This window comes from Anas platyrhynchos, chromosome 12 (genome assembly GCF_047663525.1).
Source record: "Anas platyrhynchos isolate ZD024472 breed Pekin duck chromosome 12, IASCAAS_PekinDuck_T2T, whole genome shotgun sequence".
Classification (NCBI taxonomy): Eukaryota; Metazoa; Chordata; class Aves; order Anseriformes; family Anatidae; genus Anas; species Anas platyrhynchos.
In genome coordinates, this window is record NC_092598.1 from 17,681,464 (window position 1) to 17,705,236 (window position 23,773).

Below are 23,773 nucleotides of genomic sequence, written 5' to 3' on the forward strand. Positions count from 1 at the left end.
ACTTTTTTATTTGGGGGTGAAGTTTCGCATTACAGCTAATCTAATCTAAGAGCTAGCTGGCACAGACATTATCCTACTGTCTCCCCCACCAGTTTCACAGCTGCAGTTCCTGTTTTCTTTTGGGCTGTCTCTGGTGGTGTTTAAATGACACCACTGTGAGTCAATTCAAGGACCCAAGCCAGCAGAAAAACAACCTTACAAAAGCTACAATACAGCTTTCAGAATAAACTCCCCACGGAATCAGGAGAATGGCAGACTGAGAACACAGGATAGGAAGAACATCACCTTTGCTAGCTAGCTATCAGACAGGTTTAACTGTTAACATGATGTCACATAAAGCTTGTTTAAAACAAAACACAAAAACACAAATGACATGGTCTTGAGTATAACATAACTCCAAAGGGTATTTTTTCATGTGTGTTCCCCAGGTGCAACACAATACTCAAACTAATTTTAAAAGATGGATTCTGCTTGCTTCTTAGTCTAGCCACAATGTCTTTGGTTTTAAAAGAGAGAGCTGAGCTATACACCTCCCCTCCACCACCTATATTGTTCCTAGGTAGTGAGCATAACAGAGTAAACCACTTAACCTACATCAGCCAAACATTTAAACCCACGTAAAATACTTGAAGACCATCTTAGTGATGATAGTCATAATCAATTGTAATTATAAATGCCATCTTGAAAGCAAGAAGAGGTGATGGAAACATAGATCTCAAGTCTATTGCAAGAACTTCTAGTTCTACAAACTAGTAATTTTTTGCTTTGAATTATTTTACATTTTTACAATATTCACAAGATTTTTTATTGTTAATTTTAATGACATTGTGCATTACCCACGTGTGAATCAACTCAGGTGGAAACTGGACATCAGAAAAAAAAGCAAAAAGCAAAGTACTTAATAAAAAGAATAAAGAACATTGCTCGAAGTTACAATATGTTCACAGAATGAAGGTAATGTGATTACTTACCAAGTTAAAGATAGCTATAATCAGCAAGGCACCTATAGTGATGACTGCTAAAGGAAGCCTAAGTAAAGGCATTGTTTCCACCTTTTCTGAGATAGCACAAAGATGGCGCAGAAAAAGCCACCTTTCTGAGCAGTGCTTCTGTAAAATAAAATAAAATAAAAATATAGTTTTAATGACATGGCCAACATTTTGGTATGTGTGAAGAAATATTTATAAATTTAAAAATACTTTTGTCTATGCAAAAGAGTCAAGGCTCATTGTTAGGATCCAAATTTAGAGCTGAATCTAGTAATTCAGATTTAATGCCTCATGCCTTAAATTCCAGACTTGGAAATTGAGATAATGACTTCTGATTTCAAAACTTATCAATGTTATCATTGGGTGATAACATTTTTTGAATGTCTACTGTAAAAATAGCAAACTATGATCTGATTGAAAGTGCTAAATAAATATTAGTAAAAATATAGTGACAGCCTGCGCTGTATTTTTTATTCAGATATATAATACTTCACTAGAACTAAAGTTTCAGATGACTAAATCAAAACCAAAGACAGTTCCCTTGCCATCCTAATAGCCTTCATTTATTGCTTCAGAGAAAATATATTTGGTAAAGCATATGCTTTTAGAAGACTGCAAACATTGTTCAAGGATGCTATACTCAAAGACTGCCAGTTTAAAACTCAAGCCTGATGCAGTTGTCATCTTGGAATTTTCTTTTTTTTCTCCATGTGTTTTACATACATAGAAACTATACGTGGATACAGATACACACACATCTCTATATAGACATACACACATAAAATCCATATAAATAAAAACTACTATGTAAATGCCGTGCATGTTATCTAACTATTTTTAAATTAATAATAAAATTTTACATATGTAGAGTGCACTGTTTTTACCTTTCCCTTTTACGCAATTTGAACCTGGCTCTGTAAGAGACCACCTTTCTGTGACAGATTTCCTGGAAGACCACCCTCATTAGTCTGCAACAAGATGATGGTGGGATGATCTCAACAGAACTTCAAAATGCTCTCCCACCCTTGCTCTAACACAATGAAGATTTGATGAGTGTAAGGAACACTCTAAAATTCCTTCCCTCTCCAACCCCCAGCCTCCAGACAGTTCTTGGAGAAGAGATGGAGTTTATTTCATTTTGCACAGTTGAACTCTGTCACTACAGGGTGCTTTATGTATTTTTAAACAGCAATTGCAGACATTTAATGATGCAATGAAAAATTGATGTAATGGTGAATTATGGTGAATTTCAAATTCTAACAGCTATGAAATCGTTGTCAATGAATTATTCATATGTTTGTAACTTTCATAGGGCTTTACCAATGATTATGAAAACTAACCTTGCATTCAAACTCCTTGAGAATTTAATCTTGTTTCCAGTATGGAAACCTCAGGATTTACAACCAAAATTACTATTAAGGATAAACACGGGAAACAAACAAACACAAACATAAAAGCAACCCCATCACACAAGTGTTAATACACTCTTCCCTCCTAGCCATCTATTCTGGCACTCAAATAATTTCAAACTACAGTAAGAACTTCAAAATATGAGAATCTGTTTCAGGCAGTGCAATCTGCTGGTAACCTAAAGTTTCAGGCTTCTGCAACTCTTATTGAAATAAACAGCTTAATTCATCATCCTGTAAAATAGACTGAATTGTCAAATTATATCCATCTGCTTTTTAAAACTTACCATACATTTCTCAGCAAAGCATACAAGCAAAATAAGTACAATGATGATTGCAACAACACCAAAGGAGATTCCTAGTTTTGCAGTTCTAAACAGAAGAGAAAGCATTAAACAAAAGTGTTAAATGAAAATGTTTTTCAGACTGTACGTCAGACTAATGTTTGCTAACAGCATTTCTCAAAATTATAAATAGATTGTTCTTTTCTAATGGCACTGGATGTCCATAAAAATAGCATAAGTTATTGTTGCTCTCTGTTGCATAAATATAACTTTAAATTATTCCACTCCGTCACTAAGGGCCTGAACTATTACCCCCACGCATAAATCACATGGAAATTGCGCTGTGAAAAAAAGCAAGTATCCCATAAAGGTCAGAAACATCAAATATCTGCTTTCTTGGAGATGTGAGAAGAAACTGAAATAAAAAAAAAAAAAAAAAAAAAAAAAAAAAAGGATTGCTGATCATTGTTTATTTTTTAAACCAAATAAACCCATTTTTCTATTCCTCACTCAGTCAGCAAGCTTACTATTTTATAACAATAGTTGGCTGTAATTATCAATCAACTGACCATCTCGCTGCATATATATCCAGTCATACATAGTATTTAAGAAATATTTCTATTTTATTTCCATACTGATATCTGGGCTGTTATGCCAACAATACGAATGCGCTCTTTGAGAGTCCTAGGAAGTGTATCTTTCTTAAGCATAATCCCTCAGGAACTCCAAAAGACTTCAAGAAGTTTCATGCACATGAGTTTCTTTTAAACCATTAGTTAATTTGAATTATAATTGATTAAAATACTGACACTTACTTTGGCATTATAAACATCTGTATCAGGAAAATGCAGAAGAACACAAAACTCGCACAGGCAAAGTAACTCTTCAGTTTTAGAATAGGAATGGTGCGATACTGAAACACAGATTATAACAAATCAGATTACTATAAAGAACAATTCCAGGATATTTTTTGAATCTATTACATCTTTGTGATTACATATGCATACACAAATTTATACTGTACTGTTCAAAACACACAGAACTAAAAGGCAACAAAAGAAAATCAGTGAACAAATATAAACACAGTCCAAAGCCCAGTCCAAAGAATAATTTCTAATCTAGAGGGAAATCCACCCCTGAGTATGTAAATCAGCACTTCAGATACAAATGATGAAAATTTTACCAAAAAAAAGGATATACACACAGTATATATAGATAGATAGATATACACGTTTGTGTGTGTGTGTACCAGTAACTATGTAAGGTGCATCACAGCACAGTGAATCAAAGAACAGAAAACTCTACCTAACAAATAATGGTATTATACTTGCAATGAAGCAACCAGAAAATATATATATATTTTCATTACATTTCATTTTTTTAATTCTCATTACTTTTGAAATAAGTTCTTTATATAATAAAGCTGATTAAAATCCTACTGGCTCCCTCATGGCAAGAATTTAACCACAGGTCAGAAACAATCTCCTTTAATTTCACATTAATAACCAGCATTATCAAGGAAGAGTGACCAGCTCAAATGAATCATGAGATCTGCTTCCCATTAGTTATCAAAAGCCTCTCTGGGTATGCAGTCATATCTAGAATCCAGTTTAAGAATGAAAACAGTTTCAAATATACTCATGCTGCTCTGAAGTGCAAAATAAAGACTGAGAAGGATTGTTTTGATCTTACCGACCTCTTTTTCAAGACCAGGTTCTGCAAATATCAGTGAAAATCCATAGAAGTCATCAGATTTGCTACACCATGGACTACATACAAAGAGACACGTGTTACAAGAAGTATGCAGCAGGCCCAGGGAAGAGTGCAAGAGCACTGTTGTAGTTACAGCTCTGCAGTACACAGGGTGTTGGTGCCATGGTTTTATACACATCTGACAGCTCTGGAAGGTCTTTATGTTTCATAGGGTGACACATGAGCTGCTAAATTTTAATGTTGACAGGCAGATCCAAAACTTCCACAAGACAGCAGTGTTTGGTAGTTACACACAAGATATAATCCCAGACTTTTTTTTTTTTTTTTTTTTTTTAAGTTTTAAATATAGGAACATATAACATCAAATGTTAGAGATGGCTTACAGCTTCCAAACACTGCCCATAGGTATTACCAGACATTACAGTATTAGCAGCCTTGCTATGATTTATGTCTTTATACATAAATTTTGTTCAGAACTACACCCCATTTCCTCATAGATCTTATCTTAATAATCAGAATGCAAATATTGACTTCCTATCCCTGTACTGCAGTTCACCTCATAATTTCAGAGTCCTAAGAAAAAAAGCAGTACTTTTGCTATTTCATAGTATCAGATCACATTGAACAGCTAAACTAACCATTTGCTTCTTGTTCTAATAATGAAAATAGTGATATTATTACTGCAAACTAAAGCAAAAAGAGAACTTCAGTAAACAAAACAAAACAAAAAAAAAGAGCAAGACAAACTCCTGGTAATGTTTTCAAAAAATAAATTTGCTATCTAGACTTAAAATTGTGAATGCAAATTATTCTTGAAGAAAATATGACAAAAAAATAAAGTACTGCATACTTCGTTGAACTGAGTCCCTCGATGGTTGACATCATTTCATCATAAATATCTTCTTCTATCCTTCCCTTTTGAGATGAATTTCTGTGAATATGAAGTCCATGTCACAAATGCTATTCAGAAACAATTAATGGCTTATAGATACAATTCCTCTTTATCCAAACTTCTTAAATATGTAGAAAAAGTTATGTACTGTGGGATTATCAGACATTGTTTATCTTATTTAAACAGCTTTTTGATAAATATATGTATCCTAAAACACATTAAAATAACATCTGGCTACTTTCAAAATCAGACAACTATTTTAAAATAATTTATGTACTTTTTCAAATAGACCAAAGTCAAATGCATGGCAAGCACAAACAAACATTAGCAAAGCAAAACTCCAAGACAGAAATCAGATAAGGTATGCTTTCTAGTGCTGATAATGGCAACATCAGAAAGCAAAGATGAAACTAGAAATTCCTATTAACTTCTCCTTCCTCTTACACAGTTATCTCGTAGTCCTATAAAAAGACAGTGTCCTTGTTACATCTAAATGTCAGTACTCAGAATCCTAGAAAGACAAGAAACCCAGGAATAAAGAGAGGGAAATGACATTTAAGCCACTTTGACAACTGAGTGTAACTGGCTGGCTATGAGTAAAGATGGGCTCAAAATTAGCATCCTTAACCACTAAGAGGTTAAACCAGGAATGTGTGAGCTGTTAGGCAAGGGAGGACCCTCTAATTATTTCTAAGTAATATAATGGAGGTAAACAATATAACAGAGTATGTGCTCTTTAAGTACTTGAGCAACAAGATCATCCCACTACCAAAAACCAACAGGTTACTGCTGGGAATCAGCAAAGAAGTTGTTTTTTTCAGGACTTAAAAAAGGTCTCCACCAAGAAGGGATAATAGAAATGGCTTTTGCTGCAAGAAACTTGTGAAAGCCTTAAAGAGCTATACATCTGGGAGTCCTGTATCCTTCAAGAAAGAATGGCTTTTTCCTAAACCACAACAGTTTCTAAGCACCACCAAAACCAAACCTGTCAGAAGTCCTCTGGCGCCCAGTGGAACACAAAGGTATTTCCTAAACCAAATAAGGAATAAAGAACAAGTTACAACAACAGAAACTCAGCCTCAAAAAGCATCAGATTTCAAGTAGTTCAGATTTTTAAGATGACAATAATTATTTAAACCCTCACCTTTCTTTTCCTTCCTTGTGAAATGGAAGAGTCACTGCTCACGCTTTCCCTATGGTTCAAGTGGGCAAAGGGCCTGGCTGCTCCCCAGGACTCCAAATAACGTGTCATCCGAACAGATGCTCGCATCTTCAGCCCATCATTAACTCTTGTTTTAGGGAGATGATTATTTGACACGCACTGTTTGGACTAACAGAAAAATGCAGTAACTTAGAAAACAGAAAGTGATACAGATTACAAACAAATGAAGCTCAGGGTAGCTAAGTAGTTTAAGAACAATCTAGCAACTTACTAGGACTCTAAACATTCATTGGCGATGTGTCAGCCAACCTTTGTCTCACTTAATTAATTTGGGCTAGAGCAAATCATGACATAATTAATTTGGTTGAGCTCCCATTACAAGCCTTCACTTGTGAAACAACTTTCAAGCTTCCTGGTTTATAAGTGATGATGTGAGAGATCTGGGATCTCAGATGCAGTTTCCTCGCAGTCAGCACAAGAGCAGAAGCATGAGATATTCAATTTCTGAGCTAGGGCATATCAAAACATAGGTCAGGAGAAGATCCCACAAATGACACTCTGCCTTAGATGACATCCCTACGCAGCAGGTGAACAGCCAGGCAGTACTCATACAGCAGTACCTCCTTAGGCGTCTTCAAGTGAGTAGGGACTATTTAAACAATTAGATCTTAAATCTGAGAACATATGCAACGTATATGATTGCGCGCGCATGCACACTGTGGCATACATAAAACATACAAGTAAAACAAGCTTGAGCTGTTGATAATTCAAAGTGACTCCCATAAAGATCCTGAAGGAAAGGAGTTTGTCTTCATTCTTCTTTCTTTTAAAATATTTTATTGTCAACCACAAGCCAATTCAAACCATCAATACCCAATGTGTTTGTGGTTATCTGGCCCTAAGTAGGTAACCAGCAGTTATCTGTATACCAGCATACCTTGAAAATAAGGTGAATCTCATTGAAAACACTGAGGAAGAAGTTGTCAGAAGCCACACCACAGAGAATATTTTAACTGAAAGTGGCTACACAGTACAGGTGCACTTTCGTTACTTCATCCCACCTTTTGACCTTAATTTGAGAGTCACACAGCTCAAGCAAATACATAACCCAATATAGATTTTGACTCTATGCAGGCCATGTAAGAGATTTCAGTGTAACACTTATTACCTTCAAGCTAATAGACAGTTCACAGAACAATAGGATATGTTTTCAGATCTAAAGTCCCAAATCAAAGCTATTCAGATGACTCATTTCATGTTTAAATTCTGTTCCTGAATTAAAAAGATGTATGCAAAGCAGATAGCTATGCAATTAAAATGCATTTTTTTTTTTTAATATACATGTTTAAAAACATGCACATACCCTTGGATCAACCACCAAGTAGGTTTTGATATTCATGGATTCAAGGTAAGGATCTCTAAGGTGTCCATTTCCTTCTTCTACTTCATAAGCTTTGCCTAGGTGATTTAACGTTGCTTCAGTGATGTGTACACGGCTGAGAATGAAAGAAAGAACAAGAGACCCAAACATTTACAGAAAGGTCATATTAAGCATCTCATTTACATTTCAAAGGCTACTGCTGACATTTCTGCTTTTCAGCCATTCTGTGCTTTGGCAGCCAACTCCAAAATCCTGCTAGTACCTAAAACAATATTTGCAATCCATTGCTGCAGATCTTTGTGGCACATCCTTCATAATAAACATGCCAAAAAACACTTTCCAGATTGGGATACTACCAGCATAAAATTAAAGTGAAATAAACACGGTCGGAGACAAAGAGAAATACAAGAAGCAGGAAGAAATATGATCACGGGAGATTCAACGACTAACAAAACAGACATACAGGCAGGTTGTTTCAAACAGCAAGAGCCACAAGGAAAGTTCACATACAAAGCACAAGGGAGGACTGCCTTACGCAGGAAACACATGGGGAGGGGAGGAGAAATTGATAAAGAAAATATTGAAAAGAGTTGGAAAAGTTTTTGTTGTTGTTGTTTTCAGGACAATTCTGAAAGTCTGTCTTTTCTGACTGAAACAAATCGAGTGTAACACAGCAACAGCAACAGACTTTTAATGGGAGCAGCTAGCACTTGTCTGTACCCACTCATGTTTTCCCTTGGATGTTCTCTAGTCCAGTATCCTGAATCATGTATTTCCATACAAATAATGAGTAATACCTTTCCACAGAATCTCTCAACAAGAGACTTTAGTACATTCATAGAAGTCTACATGTGCATATATGTGTATAAACAGATAAATAAATACTTTTTTGTTATATTCTTTCTAGTTGTTCATCTTCCCACTGCTTTTCTGAGTTTCCCTTGGCACTGAGGGGTTAACTACTGCGCAGTCATTCCTACAGCCTGTCAGCACGGAGCTGGGAGCAGAACATTTCCAGAATGGAAGCTGACAGCACTACAGAAAGAAAGGAGATGGTCCCATCCATCTCAACTTCCTTATCCTGCAGAGGATACCTGAAGATAATTTAGCCAAGACCTGGAGACCACTGCCTATGGCTTCCCACAAGGAAGAAAAAAATTCTTCAGTTCTTTCAGAGTTAGAAGGTAAGAGTTTTGGGATACAGAGGATGCATGGTTTTGTTTACTGGTAATTGTCTCAAAAGACTGGTTTTTCTAATTGTTACCTTAGTTAAGCAGTTTTGTAGTAGAGGCAAACCTTCAAATCTAAAATTGTATAGCCTGTTTTAGATCATCATTTTCCCCCCCAATCAGAACCGAAGCATACTGGGTGATGTCTGTATTAAATGAGCATCAAATCAGTCATGTACTGCAGTAAGTTTCCTGTTTTCTACTTATCTCATTTGTTAGTATCCATAATTTTCCAATTTTATCAAGAATCCTCTCCCCTTTTCCCAAAGTCACACACTATCATAGCACATTTCAGATCTCACTGTATATGTCTTCCTATTTAAATGACTACGCTGACAACTTCTCAATGGTTACTGGTGCTTACTGGACTCCAAGTTGCTAATGTTGCCTCTCAAAGGCGAGTTTTAATACGCACCAAGGCACCTAATGTTAGTGCACAATATCTAACATATGCACTCTCGTTTCCCTGTGCTAAGAAGTCTGAGAATAACACATCACAATTTTTCAGGCATATACATTAGAGAAATAGTCATAAATGCATTTTTAGTTTTGATGCTATGCTTGTTCTTTCTGCTTTACCAGTGTATTACATTGTTATGAATACAAATTCTTTTTAGTCTAGAAAAGAACGAGGATATTCAGTCAAAGGAAATAATATATATATAAAAGGAGAAGTTTCTCTGCATCCTTTCAAATGTCTTCAGAATTTCTTCATTGACAGCAGCCTAAAATATATATACTTCCTATTTTAAATGAAACCCTCAATGACAAAATTTCTTCTGTCTTCCAAAGGAGCAGAACTAGCTAGGATTGCAAGCTATGGAGAATCCCAGACAGATCACTGTTCCACAGAGGAAGCTACATAACAAATATAAATCCCCCCTTTCCCTATGAGGCTTAGTTTTCCAGGAATTGAAGGTTTCCTTGAGCTAGTTTTAACATGTGAAAAGCAAGTGCTAGACATGTATAGCTACAGAAATTATTAACTGTAATATCTTGGAATCAGCAAGCCAACCTAAAAGAGCTTCAATCAAAGAGAGAATCAAATATAAGCATGACAAACATAATGGAATAATCAGTTTTTAACGTTAGGCGATAGTCCTAAACATGACTAAAAAAATAAACTTTCATGCCATGTTCAGAGTCATGTTGTTTGCTTTACCAACAAAAGAAATTTTACAACTCCATATTCTTGTTTCATCATGCAGAATCACAGTAAAACACTCAACCTGGATGGCATTGTAACTGTTATCTAAGATCCAATTAGTTTGTTTTCTGTTTCTGTTACCAATGAAAGAAAAGAACTCATATCCCCTTACTATTTTGCAGAAAATCACTTTAAAGTTACAGGATTTTACCTAAACAGTGTTCAAGGCATGCAAATAAGATGACAATTGCTGATGATACAATGTTCCTGCTTAGAATCACTTTCCAAGAGAAACGAGTATCTTAATGCTTAATGTTTTTTAAACATATACACCTCCGAACGTCATTGCATTAGTAAGCATTAATTTGCACAGGCTACCAAGAACATGCAAAACTACAGTGTCATTTAGGAATAGAAAAAGGAAAACCTGTAATATTATCTTTTTTGTACAGACTACTGAAAAGAAAAAGATTTTTGCTCAATTCTAATCTCTGATTCAACTTCAAAATCAGAAAACAGGAATATTTTCCTCAATGTGAAACATACAAAGTACTGCTATTTTTAGAAGCATTTATATTTGTCCTTTTCATAAGGATCTTCAAAAAGGTAGCAAAAAGATTAACCTCAGGCCCAACACCCTACACTGCTGAGCAATACACACCAAGTTACACTACTGCTTTGCCTCAGTTCTTCCACCCAGGACTACTCATTCTGCTTCTCATTCTGCCCACGGCAAATGCTATGCAGAAAGAATACACAACAGTCAACAGCTCCCAATTCTTGCTTGGCCACTTCTCACCAGCGTCTATTTTAATTTCTGAGGGTTGGGGCTTGTGGTGTGTTTGAATATAGAGCTAAGATCAATTGGTCCCACCTGATTTATATGTCAACAGAAACATCAGGTAAATATGCTGCTCTGCCTTGTCAACGTAAGAAGTGCATCTATTCTTTATCTAAACTTAAAATTACACTACGGAATACAAGTTAACAAATGCACTGCTAAAGCCACACAACTTTCTCAAATGAAGGAGAGTTTAAGAAGTAGTTATTTTCCTGAGAAAACAATTGTATAGCGCATTGAAAAGTAACCATCAGAAAATATTAATATTTTACTGCTCAAGTAAGTACACATTTGACCTATTTTCTTCATGCCATTAGGATGATTTGCATTATGGCACAGTTACAAATTCCAGACTCATAAGCCACAATTATGAAAATGGTGATGGTAGAGTGAGCCAGCACTGAGAGCTAAGGTTCTCACCCAGGTACGCCCGCAGACTCCATGCGGTTCGCTAAGGAAACGTCGTGAGACCAGACATCATACTGCCACTTCCGCAGGCCAATCACACCACACAGCACGTTCCCAGAATGAATACCGACTCTCATGTTGATGTCCACGCCTGTGGCTTCTCTCACCTGCCTATGGAAGGAAGGAAGGAGTTTTACATGTTTTACATTTTTGACTTTGTCTCTTCATTCTGGAGATCTATTAGGGTTCATTCTTAACATACACCCAGTGAAAAGACAAGAGACAAACTTATGATCTAATGTATAACTATCAAACTACAGGTAATAAATGCTTTTTGAAGGTTAACAAGAATACTAAGAATGACTCCATTCAATATCTTCTTAGACTCTATACAATTAAAAAGTGTTCTGTGCTGTACTTACTTTATTGCTTCACACATGTCAAGTCCCATTTTAACACAGTTCCTGGCATGAACTGGCAAGGACACAGGTAGGCCTGACACACAGTAGTAACAGTCTCCCAGGATTTTTATTCTCATGCATTCATTCTCCTGTGAAATTAAACATATTTAGCAGGAAAACAAAACAAAACAAAACAAAAAAAAAACAACAACAAAAAAAAGTGAACTGCAGGTAGGCCAATGACGCCAAATCTCGGACTTGTCTACACCATTTTGAGGAAGTCAGGCTCCATTCAATCTTGTTTGAAGCAAAACCTACTTCTAATTTTCTGCATCCAAGCACCTGGAAGGTATTAGATATGACTGCTTCAAGCATTTTTGAAATAAAATAATCTTATTTATTTCTGACTTTATTCTTGGAACTGTTTGCAATTGAGAAACTATAAATGAAATTATAGCAGTGCAAAACTGTCAAAGAATTTACCATCTGAAGGATGAAATCTAATTATCTCTCTTAATATTAGCCTTTAATTTATTAACACCTGAATAATAAGCGGTTTGTTCACCTTTTCTTCAATTTCCTCATGGCAGTCTCATAAATAACATTATGTAGCGACACAAAATCTGCACAGAATTTAGGGAGAAATTAGGGTTTGACTGATGATGAGAGATAGCTTAATTTGGGACACCTTCACCTGCGCAACCATCCCTACTGTGGGAACAGCTCAGCAATTCTTCCATCAACTCTGAAGTACTACAATTTACAACCAGCCCAAGTCAGTGACAATTTATCAAACTAAGCTGTTCTCACTCATCAGTCCAAGCCTTAAGAGAACACATCATTCTCCAACATCTGAAGCCACTCCATAGGTTCTGATTAAGTAAGCTTAGACAGTCCTGTACTTCTGTGTTTCAGAGATCTCTGGGGTACCTTTAGGTTAGAGCTGGTAGACTTTAGTATCGAGCCAAGCATCCAGGTTAGCCATGGACTTAGTTTGGAGCCTACAACGTCCTCATATTGTGGAAGAGATGACTGAGAATATTTCCTTGCAGAATAAAAATAGTACAAAAAGCAGCGATCTCTTCTTACAGCCCAACCACAGAGTTGCAAAAGATCTTGACTCACTAAATCCAAATATTTTTTAAACAGTGCAATTTGCAGAAATTCAAGCATATCACTCAAAATCTTAAATCTGTACCCAAGGAACAGTTGCAATTACCAAATGTCTTTAATCCCAACTTCTACTGTAGAATAAAAAGCTGGTGGCAACTACGATGGCATGATTTATTCCAAGATTTCTTAATAGCTGCTTCAATACAATATAGAAAATATGAAACTTTTACTTTCCGGTACTTGAAGTTTTAACAACTGAATTTTAACTGAATGAAAGTAGTCTTTAATCCCACTCTACAAGAAACTGCAACACATACCTTTGCAATCTGATCAAACTTTCCAAAAAGTTCATTCAGCATTACTACTAGTTCCTTAGGAGAGCAGTCACTGGCAAGGCGAGTAAATCCCACAATGTCTGCATAGAGAATGCTACACAAGAACAAAAGGAAAATAAATAAATAAATGATATATGAAGATATGTCTATTCCGCAGTCAGCTGAAATATTAAAATGCATTTAATGGAAAACACTTCTCCCTCAGAAAAAAAAAAAGGGGGGCGGGGGGGGGCTCAAGTATCTCAACTCATTAGAAGGCCACACATGAGTTTGGGACAGATTATCTTTCAACGACAGGAAAGAAGTCCACTTCAGCCTGGAAGTCTACCTCTGAATTTTAGTTTCACTGGACAACATGCACTGGTAAAAATTAGCAGCTTATGTCAATATAACTACTTTGGAAATTAAACTTACCTTACATTTTGGTGTCTTTTCACATACAGACTGTGGAAGTTGTTGTCATGCATTTGCCTATTATCATTAGTTTCCTTCAGTCTCTCTATGATTGCTAGCTTCATTTCCATAGATATATGAGCCGGCAGTATGGATAAAAGCAAATTTTCCTAAAGGGGAAGCAAAAAAAATTAATGATACAAAATTCTTCATTTTCATAATGATACAAATTCTTCAATTTTACATTTAAGTGGGTTACACGGGTTGCTGTTTTTTTTTTGGTTTGTTCCTTGTGCCCTAGATGTCACACCTAAGTATGAAACAGGAGAAAGTTAAATAAATAAATCAGTATTACTACAATTTCTAGATAAATTATTTTTTTCCCAACCAACCTCAGGATTACGTTAGCATCTGATAAAAATCTGATGAAATCTCACGCTCTATAGCTAGTAATCTATGCAGCACTAAAAACCCTTGTGAATTCACAAATGCTGAAATAAGTAGCTGAGAACCTCAAGTGCTGGGAACGCAGCAGATACAAAACTCCTTCAACCGACCAGAAACTGATGCCACTGAAACAAAAGTCTTCTGAACTGAGTGAGAATAAAGACTTGTTACAAACCACTTACATACTATTTGACTATTCAGTGCGCTGCATGTTTTGCTGGCTTTGTCTTAAAAGCCTGCTCATGAAAGAAGAGAGCACTGTGTTGTTGGGCAGAAGACAAAAGGAGAGTAGTTTTAGCCCAGGAAAGGCTCCGCTGCCCCATGGAAAGAGCCACCACAGAAGAGAAAACATTGTGTGGAGCTACTACAAGCAGAAACTTTTTCAGACGACACTGCCAGCAAAGCCAGATTGTGTAACTGAGTAAAACTCTGCCTGTTTTGACTAAATCTTTGTCCCCTTTTTCTGAGCAAAGGATGCAGCAGTACACAGATGGGAGCAAGCTGCCAGGGTTGCTTAACCAGCACCTACTGGCAGAAATAAATGTGTTGGGATCACAGCAGAAAGAAGGGGTCTGTCAAGTACTTGACTAAACTAGCCATAGGCTGCAGCTTGGCTTGAGGCTGCCTCCCAGAAACAGAAACTACTTCATCCCCTCCCCTAGCGTTCTAGTATTACGGGAGTCGACTTTAGGGACCAATTTAAGCCAACAGAGCCCCGCTGAATGTAACGGGGCCGTTTGATACTGACACATTATACAGCTTTCCAGAAAGCGATGATGAGCCCTGACCTGCATTTCTCACATCATTTCCATTGGGAAAAAGTGGGTGGCAAAAAGGCAGATCAGAATTGTCTGACAAATTACAACACAGATGAAAAGTAAACTGTCCGTAGACTTAAGCTCATCTACATTTCAAACAAGCAACCACAGAAGGCATGCAAGTTACCACATCGCCCAAAGACGTTATAGAAAGCACACTGCTTGTGTAAGCTGCTTAAAGACATCCCTGGCTATTGTATAGGGAACAGACTTCTGCTAGGGTTTTCATGCAGGTTTGTCATCTCATATCACACGCCTATCATCAGAGGACATGCTGCACCAGCAGTGTGCCATTTTTTTTTTTCAACTCAGCCAAGTTGGTCACTTTTCAGCCCCTTCCTTTCATCTCGTAACTTGTGGGCAGAGAACTCAGCACACATCAGCCTTTTACAGCTGCCAGCTTAAACCCTTAACCCAATTTATACCAGGATAAAAGAAGAAAGGCATACTAGTTTCAACTGATACTTCTTTACAGTCCTTCCTCAGTAGAAAACTCATGTTTCTTGCCTACTTCTTTAAATACTGCTGGAGTTTAGAGATATAATACATTATGATGTTTTTTGGAGTATGATTATAAATTATATATGATTTTTTTTTCTCCCTTAAGTTTCAATTTTCTCCTTCTAGCAAAAGAAAGACTTTGTGAGACAAGAAAATAAAAGAACAAATATTGCAGAATTACAAAACAAAAGCATGACCAAGGGAAGCACAAAACTAACTGTTGAAACTTCCTTACAAGTATTTGTCAGGACACTAAGGACATTTGCTTTTAAGTTACCAGTCCCTTTAACTTCTTATACTAGGAAAGAAGTTAACTGAAATAACTGGAAATTACATTCCTGTTACAAATATTGTGATTTTCATACAGACAAGCCACACAGAACAGCTTCCTCCCTTTAACTTCCTTCTTTTGTTACTAATGGCATAACTTTTGACATTAAGTAGGTATCACAAAGATCAGCCCTAGCCTTTCAACAGGCATTAGTCACAAACCTGATAAAATTACACCAACTTTAGAAATGAAAACAAGCAATTCATAACATGAATTATTTCACTTACTTGTTGCCTCTTTTCAATCTTCAGTTTCATTCGAACCTGAATGCACTTTAACGTGTACCTATACAAATCCCATGAAGCAACCTGCATTTGCCGCTTATGAAATGCACCCATCAAGTTCCCACAAAGGAAAATGACAGCATTGGCAAGTACCTGCACAAGAAGAACAACATTTACCTACAGCAGAACAGCCACTGATCTTTCACCAATACACACACTTACTAGTCCCTTAAAAAAAATAAATAAAAAAAGTAGTCGCAGGTCTTAATTTTCCCCTTACCCTGTTACACAAAAAATCATAGCATTTCAATTAGCCAGGATGTGCCTAGGAAATATAAACTAACTTACAAGGTGATGGGCATTCCTGTACGAATGTACAGTAGTACAATGTAAAAGACAATTCTGCTGTATCGCTTAACACTTTCATTTGCAGACACCAGTGTTTGGTTTAGGGATAATCCAGCCAACAAACTCACGCATCAGCATACTGTGTGAAGTCTGACATCATCTGCAAAAGAGCTGGGGTGCTGCTTTGAACACACCCAATTAATAAGCTTTGGGAACCCTGAAAGGCACCTGTAGCACTCCCAGGGGCAACAGCGGCCCTTTTGATCCACCCAGTAGGCAGTACCAGATGAAGTAAGATAGGACCCATCTGAAACAGCACAGATTGGGAAGAAAGATTGTGGCAAAGTTTGTTGTATTTTAAGTAACATGTTAAAATAAATAAATAAATCTGCTTCTTCTATGCAGGTCAGCAAACCCAAATGCATGACAAATGAAAATAATTATATTTTCATAAAAGCATGCAAAACAGATGTTGGTCCAAGCTCCAAATCCTTGAATTGCATAGACGTTTGGTACTTATCTAAACAGGATAGCTATGCCAGTATCAAGTGGTAATATGACTAGGATATTTAATTTCTTACCCAAGTAGCTTCTCCTTACCTGAAACAGAAGGGATCTCTTGTCTGCCTGAGAATCCTTGGATAACACACTTAGAACGATAATATGGGAGAGAGCAGAAAGAACACTAATTATAACTGCATCTCTCATTCCAAAAGGTAGCATGGTATAAACTGTGAAGATTATGAATAGAAAGAATGGCACCTTTGGGAAAAAAAAAATAAAAATAGTGAGACACACACACACACTTACATGTTATCATGTTCACCAAAAATCACTAAAGAAGAAGGAAAGTAGCAGCATTCTTGTATATTTTCAAGCCAAACAATAAAATATTGCCATTTCAAAAGCACAGTTAAAAACATGAGGGAAGTAACCCTACAATCTTTGGAGGAATTAGCAGCTATAGATTCATAGATAAAATGGTTTAGCTGACATATCACCTTTAATTTTTCCAGTTGTCCTTGCTCTTTATCCTTAATTTATCCATTACAGCTGAAGATGCACCTGATACATTATGTATCAGGAAGAGCACATTGCACAGATAGCAAAACTGAATAGAAACAAATTTCTCACCTTCTCCAAGTTAGTATTTTAATCCTAAAACCACCAGATCGCATTTATTTGCTCCATATTTGATAAATACTTCCCAGTGCTGACAGAAGAGAATAATCCCTATTGCCACTACCTACCTATTTAACTGCACAAATTTTACAAAATGCCCAATGATCTGCTACACTGCTACAGATCTGAAGGAACATCTACAGAACTTATATCCATATTTACAGATTTGTTATAGAGATTAGCTCTTACATATGGAAACTAAATGAGACTGATCAGAAGAAAATACTGCAGCGTTCCTGGCTCAGGTCTGTCTCTTCACTGCAGATAAAACTTGTGCTGTACCAGACATCAGCTTCCTTCAAGGAAGTCTCAAGGCCCAGACAACATTTAAATGCTTTGCCAGAATTAAGCAGATTGCTTGGCTGGGACAGAAAGTAGCAAACAAACAAATAAAGGTTTTCATCCAACAAAAAAGTAACCTTTTCACATCCATATTTACTATTTGAGCTGTACTAAAAATCTTTCTACTTTATTTACAACCCTATCAGACTGTTCTGAATGCTGTGTAATTATTATTATTATTATTATTATTTTTTATAAGCACAGGCAAGCAAAGGTCATACCTGCATTTAAACACTAGCCTCAATCTGTCATAAATTCATAACTTGTGATAAAATTCTGGATTTCACCTATTCACTTCTGCTTTCTAATCTATGGTCTCCTTATTTTTGGTTTTAAATCAACATTATTACCAAATTACAACAATGTAAGGCACTGACTTGCTGCATAGAAAGCAACAAAACCAAATCTTGCTTCATTACATGACTGTACCTATAGTTAATAGTAAGTTTTGGTTTTTTTCCTAAGGCGGCATCTTCTTCCTTAAGTCAAAAAATACTGAATAGCAACTGCAAATACTGATGCTGGATCGAGGCCATAATACAAATCAGATTTTGGTTGTTTAACTCATAATTTATATCTTTCTTTATTTGAGATAAAGAGGGGAAGGGGAAGAGTCAGTAAAACAAGATAAAAACTCATTTTTATTTCATTAAAAACTCTTCTGTTTACATTATGAAAGTTTAGGCGGAGTTTCCTACAGATTATGATATTTTTGGCATCATGAAATTGTCTGTCTTCTGATCAGAGATACTAAGTAATGAACTTGAACCGCACCCAGCTATGCCAGGATGTGTCATTAATTCTTATTGTTCACTTCACCTCTCCCATTGATAGAAAAACTGCTCCCTAGGGCACACCCAGTTCTAGAATCCTTAATACATGTCTTGAACACCACTGTGACACACATAAATTAACAAAGCAAGCATTATTAACAAAAATTTCTCTTCAAGATGAATTCATAATAATTAGTATTTGACCTGCTTAAATAGAATTAAAATTACAACTTAGAGATGCAATTGCTGCATAAATTTATGCAGTTATCCAAATTTCTTAGCTGAACTGTATTTTCACCACCAGAAGAATACAAATAAAAACTGGCCACAATATAAACCAATAAAACCAATTTAGGAAAGTAAACCTAAATCTCAAGAAAAAATATTATGCAGTTATAATGTTCTTAAAAAATAAAGCACACAAGTAGATCTCTATATACTGACCAGTTCTGTATAGGTACATGAATTACCAGGAAATACATACCTGTTCCCATGCTAAAAAATCTTTTTCTCTTTCAAGAAGAGGAATATATCCTATTGTTAGGAAGCAAATCCAAATCATAACTCCAAATAACGTTAGCCATCTCCGAAACAGGGATTCGATACATAAAAGTAAGTACATGACTGCAAATATGACCAGAACAGCACATACTGCAATAATAAAGGCAAGATGCTTTTTTGGGTCCTGCAAAAGTAAAACGAAATGTTATGTTTGGTCTAGCTTTCTCCTTTAGTAAAGACGGAAAATGCATCTATACAGTCCTGGAAAGAGTTTAATTAGCTTTAAAATATGCTAAGCTGAATTCCTAAGTAGTCAAGCTGTGGCAGCATTAATACTTTCTGGTATTCACACACAAAGATAACAATAAATACTATCCTAGGTACCCTGTCTGTCCAGTTTCATCATCATAATTTCCCAAACTAGTCTTTTTGTTGTTGTCTTTTAAGCTGTTATAACTATACTATATTGTACTCAAATAAACATATTTAAAGAATTCAAGCTTTGCTAAAAGGGGCACAACAACTATTTTCTGCAGGTTTTACAGCAGTTGACTTGTAACACATATAAACAGCACTGACATTTCTTTCCATTTTCAAGGAATAAAAGCTAAACAGGATATGAGTGCAACTGGTATGATTAAGTCACTTTCTCATGAAGCACTCTATTTGGAAAATCAGTGTAAGAAGGCAGTGGAGGATTGTAACAGCTCCCTCATTACCCTTTTACAACATTATCATTAAATCAACTCCCCTTTTTACCAGCTGTCAACTGGGCTTACTTGAAGAACACTTGATTTATTTATTTAAAAAAAAAAATCAACAACAACAACAATCATATTATGCTACACAACAGCAAATTTCTTTAAGGTGCACCTTTCCTATGCCTATAGGATCCCTGCACTTTGCTAAATGACTATTGATTCAACAGATCTCCCATTACATTGTGGGATGGTTTGATGTCTTTTTAGTAAATAAATAAATATACAAATCCTAAAACAAAACAAAAACAAACAAACAAACAAAAACCACCAGGAGTTCATAACCGATGTTAATTTACATTTCTTAGACGAATCTAAAAACAAAGTTTAAAAACAAAACATGCAGGAGACATTCTAACTTATGATTTTGTTGTGTCTTTGGCCCCACTATTACTTATTTACTATCATAGCCACTACTCAGAGAGGATTACTATTTATTCATAACATATAGGAATGGAAGAACATGCCTCCTCCTAACTGTGCATGTGTAACAAAACTATTTTGTCTCACCCTATCCCTTCAAAAACATACACAGCATTATTTACACAATGACTCTATTTCTTTCAACATCAAACTTTCATACCATGTAGCTCAAAAACTACTTAACCAGAAACGTTGAGTGCTGTTTTATGTGTATGCTATTTTACCTATTTCTCATCATTTTTGAAAACACTGAATACCAACAATTCAATAGTATACTCACATCTTCAAAAGAAAAGATGATAATTAGTATAGTCCAGAAGATGATTGCAATGAAGAGCAGCAATAGCAGGAGTGGATGCTGCTGGCTTGTATAGCGGTACTTCTCATAGAGAGGGTCTGTTATCCTGCAGTCATCATTTTCATTGAAGAAGTATTTACCCTTAGCTGGCATTTTATCCCAGGTTGGCTGCTATTTCTCTCAGTTCCCAGGGCACACAAAAGGACCCAGCTGAAGCCTCTACTTCAAAGAGAATGTCTGACTTTTTGCTGCCGTCTCCACAATCTTTAGCCACGCTGAGCACCCCGGGTTCTCCGATTTTACTTCTCATGAGCACTAACTTCAGATTCCCGATGCAACCAATAGCGAAAGAGCTAGCGTCCCCAAAACCAGGGGCTATTCACCAGTTTCAGGTGGGAATCTCTAGATCAACTTGTACGTGTGCTGCAAGGATTTATTTTTTCTTTAAATTATTTTGAAAGTCTCTACCTTCTTTCCATAAGCTTGAATTTCACTTCCTGAGATGAACTCTGTAGAAAAACAGTATTATTAAGTTAGGTGTCTTCAGACAAAAGTGCACAACATTCCCCCTGCCCAAAAAAAGCACACTTAAACTCACTATCTGTATGCTCTAAAGAGCAGCAACTGAAAGCTGCTTCTGGCTCACAGAGTGGAAGCCCGACAGCCCCTTGCACAGGCGATGCTGTCTTAACAGCCACAGAGGCAGGGCTCCAGCAACACTTGGCAGCGGCTGCTCAGCGTGCACCATCACACCTTACTCCACCAACTGAAACTTCATTTGAAAAGTGTACTAAATTTGGTTTGTTTCCTTTTGAACAAATGATGTATTTTTCATGGGCGCAGCGTGCAACAGAAACTAAAGACAATTCACGCTAGCAAGACTGGAAGAACTAGTAAACGTGCTGGTTTGAGGGCAGAAAGTTTGCTAACCAGCTGACGTGGAAACGTGTTGAACAGCGAGCATACAGCTCCCTTCTGAAACCAAAAGATGTAATTGATTTTTTTGTTTTGTGGGTTTTGTTGTTACGAAACAACACTTTTGACGTGATGCACATATATAAATATTAATCATAATACATGTTTCTTGCTTTAATTCTTTTTCAAAATGTGTATTTTAATTTTATTTTTCTTACTCCTTTCACAATTTGTTTAATTAAAAAGGAGACCGAAAATTAGAAAGGAATACAACCGAAGCCAAAATTCACTCAACTATATATTAAAAAAAAAAAAAAAAAAAAAAAAAAAAGCTTCTAGCTCTATATATTTCATTCAAGTCCAATTAATAGCGTTTCCAGGGCAAAGTGTGCATTCTATTAACAATGAACATTAAGAGATTAACTGTATTGGTAATTACTAGTTACCAACGTTTTTCAAGTACATTCGTGAATATAGCTCATTCAATGCCAAGAGACATAAAACAAAAAAGCAGGGGGATGGGATGGCGGGGAGCATGAAAAACAGGCTTTCAGAAGAAGTTTTATTAGAACTTGATAACGGGACGACAGCTTCTTTGCCACTTGACTGCCGTCACCATGGTGCCCAAGACTATTTCCCTGGGGAGAAAGAACCAGCTAAAAGAAAAGCCAAACTCTAGCCAGTTACTCTAAGGCAAAACTTTCAACGGCGCATGTTCCCACTGCATTCACATTACAACCAGAAGCAGTGTTAAGGAATGCAGATGCATATTGAAATCTGAAATAAAATAAGGTGTGTTTCAATAGATCTTCCCCTTGTACAGTTAATGGCACACCTGTGCCATTGTTAGGCACACCTGTACTTGCTGTTACTGAGCTTTCTTTCCTAATAAAAAGGTCTCCTATATTTCACCTGAAAAAAATCCCCTGGCACTTATGCTATTTGCATACACATTATTGCGCTCTTGCAAAGGTGTGTGGATGCATCGTAGAAATCAGTGACAGTCACAGAATCACAGAACAGTTTGGGTTGGGAGGGATCTTAAGGATCACCCAGTTCCCACCCCCTGCCATGGGTAGGGACCCCTCTCTGTGTATATTCTCAGAAGAAAAAATATTTAATATACTCACTGAAATACAATTTTATGGTAATTTTTATGATAATAGATATTTTGAAAGGTTCTTAAAAAAAAAAAAAGGCCTTTTTCCAGTTCGCAAAACCAAATCCACTTTCTAAAAATAACCATTAATTACTAAGCAGTGATACATTCACAATTATGAGACACACAATGCTGTCTTGGGCTACTTAATCTGCAATCCAAGAAAAATGACTTCACAGCTTTCCTTCTGCCATTTATTCTTCTGACTCTGCCAAGGAAAACACACCACCAGGCACAATCTATTCTTCAGAACTGCACTGTGGCTTTGGTTCAGTTATCTAATGCTCAAAAGATGAAAAAGATGTCAAATATCAACTTTAATACTACTCAGGGATGGCTTCAAGAGTTTTACAGGACACAAAAATCGGAGAGGCACGTCTCTTCAATGACTTAATCTGTCTCAATAAAGTAAGAGAGTGCTACCTTACTGATTCACATATTCCTTCCAATTGTTACACTGACATATACTGCAAGTAATTACTAACGAGCCCTGGGTCACAGCACTTTCTTCTCAAAAACTCCATTAAATAAAGAAATCCTCAATTGGTACCGTATTGGTTTAACAGGAATCTGTAACACCCTACCCAAATACTACTTGGAGATGAATAATTCAGTTCTGGACTAATTTCAGTTTGCATCCTGCATCCACTGCCACTACCAGAACCCTTTTTAAAAAGAGCCAACCAGCAACTTGTGCTTCTTCAGTACAAGCAAAATATTTTAAAACTTCAAATTGCTTAACCAGACTTGAACACAAAAATGGTAGTGATATTAATTCCTCCCATTAGCTTAAAATTTCCTTAAAAAAAGATCTATTCTTCAAGAAACTAACAGACTTAGCTGAAAGTTTCCAGTCTTTTTGTCCTTCCTGCACCTTTGATTTTTTTTTCCAACAGCCACTTTAAAGAAGAGAAGAAACACTTATGAGAGGGAGAAACGTTCTGTCTCCGAGATGACATGACACACTAGTAAAATCATCAGTTGAAGGCATTGCTGTTTATGTATTTAAGGATCACATGAGCACTGTTCACCACAGCATCACTTTTACTTTTTTTG

The 23,773-nt window shown here is 36.3% G+C and overlaps 1 protein-coding gene across 7 annotated transcripts in view; it reads right to left on the reverse strand.

The window, feature by feature from the left end:
* ADCY7 (adenylate cyclase 7) overlaps positions 1-23,773 on the reverse strand; it is a 62,560-nt gene that overhangs the window by 11,853 nt on the left and 26,934 nt on the right. For all 7 annotated transcript variants that reach the window (XM_027467199.3, XM_027467196.3, XM_072043767.1 and 4 more), the window contains 16 exons: positions 20,626-21,152; positions 19,148-19,348; positions 16,967-17,128; positions 16,022-16,171; positions 13,719-13,867; positions 13,287-13,398; positions 11,878-12,005; positions 11,468-11,626; positions 7,813-7,945; positions 6,432-6,617; positions 6,273-6,316; positions 5,246-5,326; positions 4,379-4,451; positions 3,498-3,595; positions 2,686-2,770; positions 972-1,109 (listed from right to left, as the gene is read on the reverse strand). In XM_027467199.3, coding sequence (XP_027323000.3) covers positions 972-1,109; positions 2,686-2,770; positions 3,498-3,595; positions 4,379-4,451; positions 5,246-5,326; positions 6,273-6,316; positions 6,432-6,617; positions 7,813-7,945; positions 11,468-11,626; positions 11,878-12,005; positions 13,287-13,398; positions 13,719-13,867; positions 16,022-16,171; positions 16,967-17,128; positions 19,148-19,348; positions 20,626-20,796 — 2,070 coding nt within the window. In that variant the 5' untranslated portion in view covers positions 20,797-21,152. The remainder of the gene's footprint in view (positions 1-971; positions 1,110-2,685; positions 2,771-3,497; positions 3,596-4,378; positions 4,452-5,245; positions 5,327-6,272; positions 6,317-6,431; positions 6,618-7,812; positions 7,946-11,467; positions 11,627-11,877; positions 12,006-13,286; positions 13,399-13,718; positions 13,868-16,021; positions 16,172-16,966; positions 17,129-19,147; positions 19,349-20,625; positions 21,153-23,773) is intronic.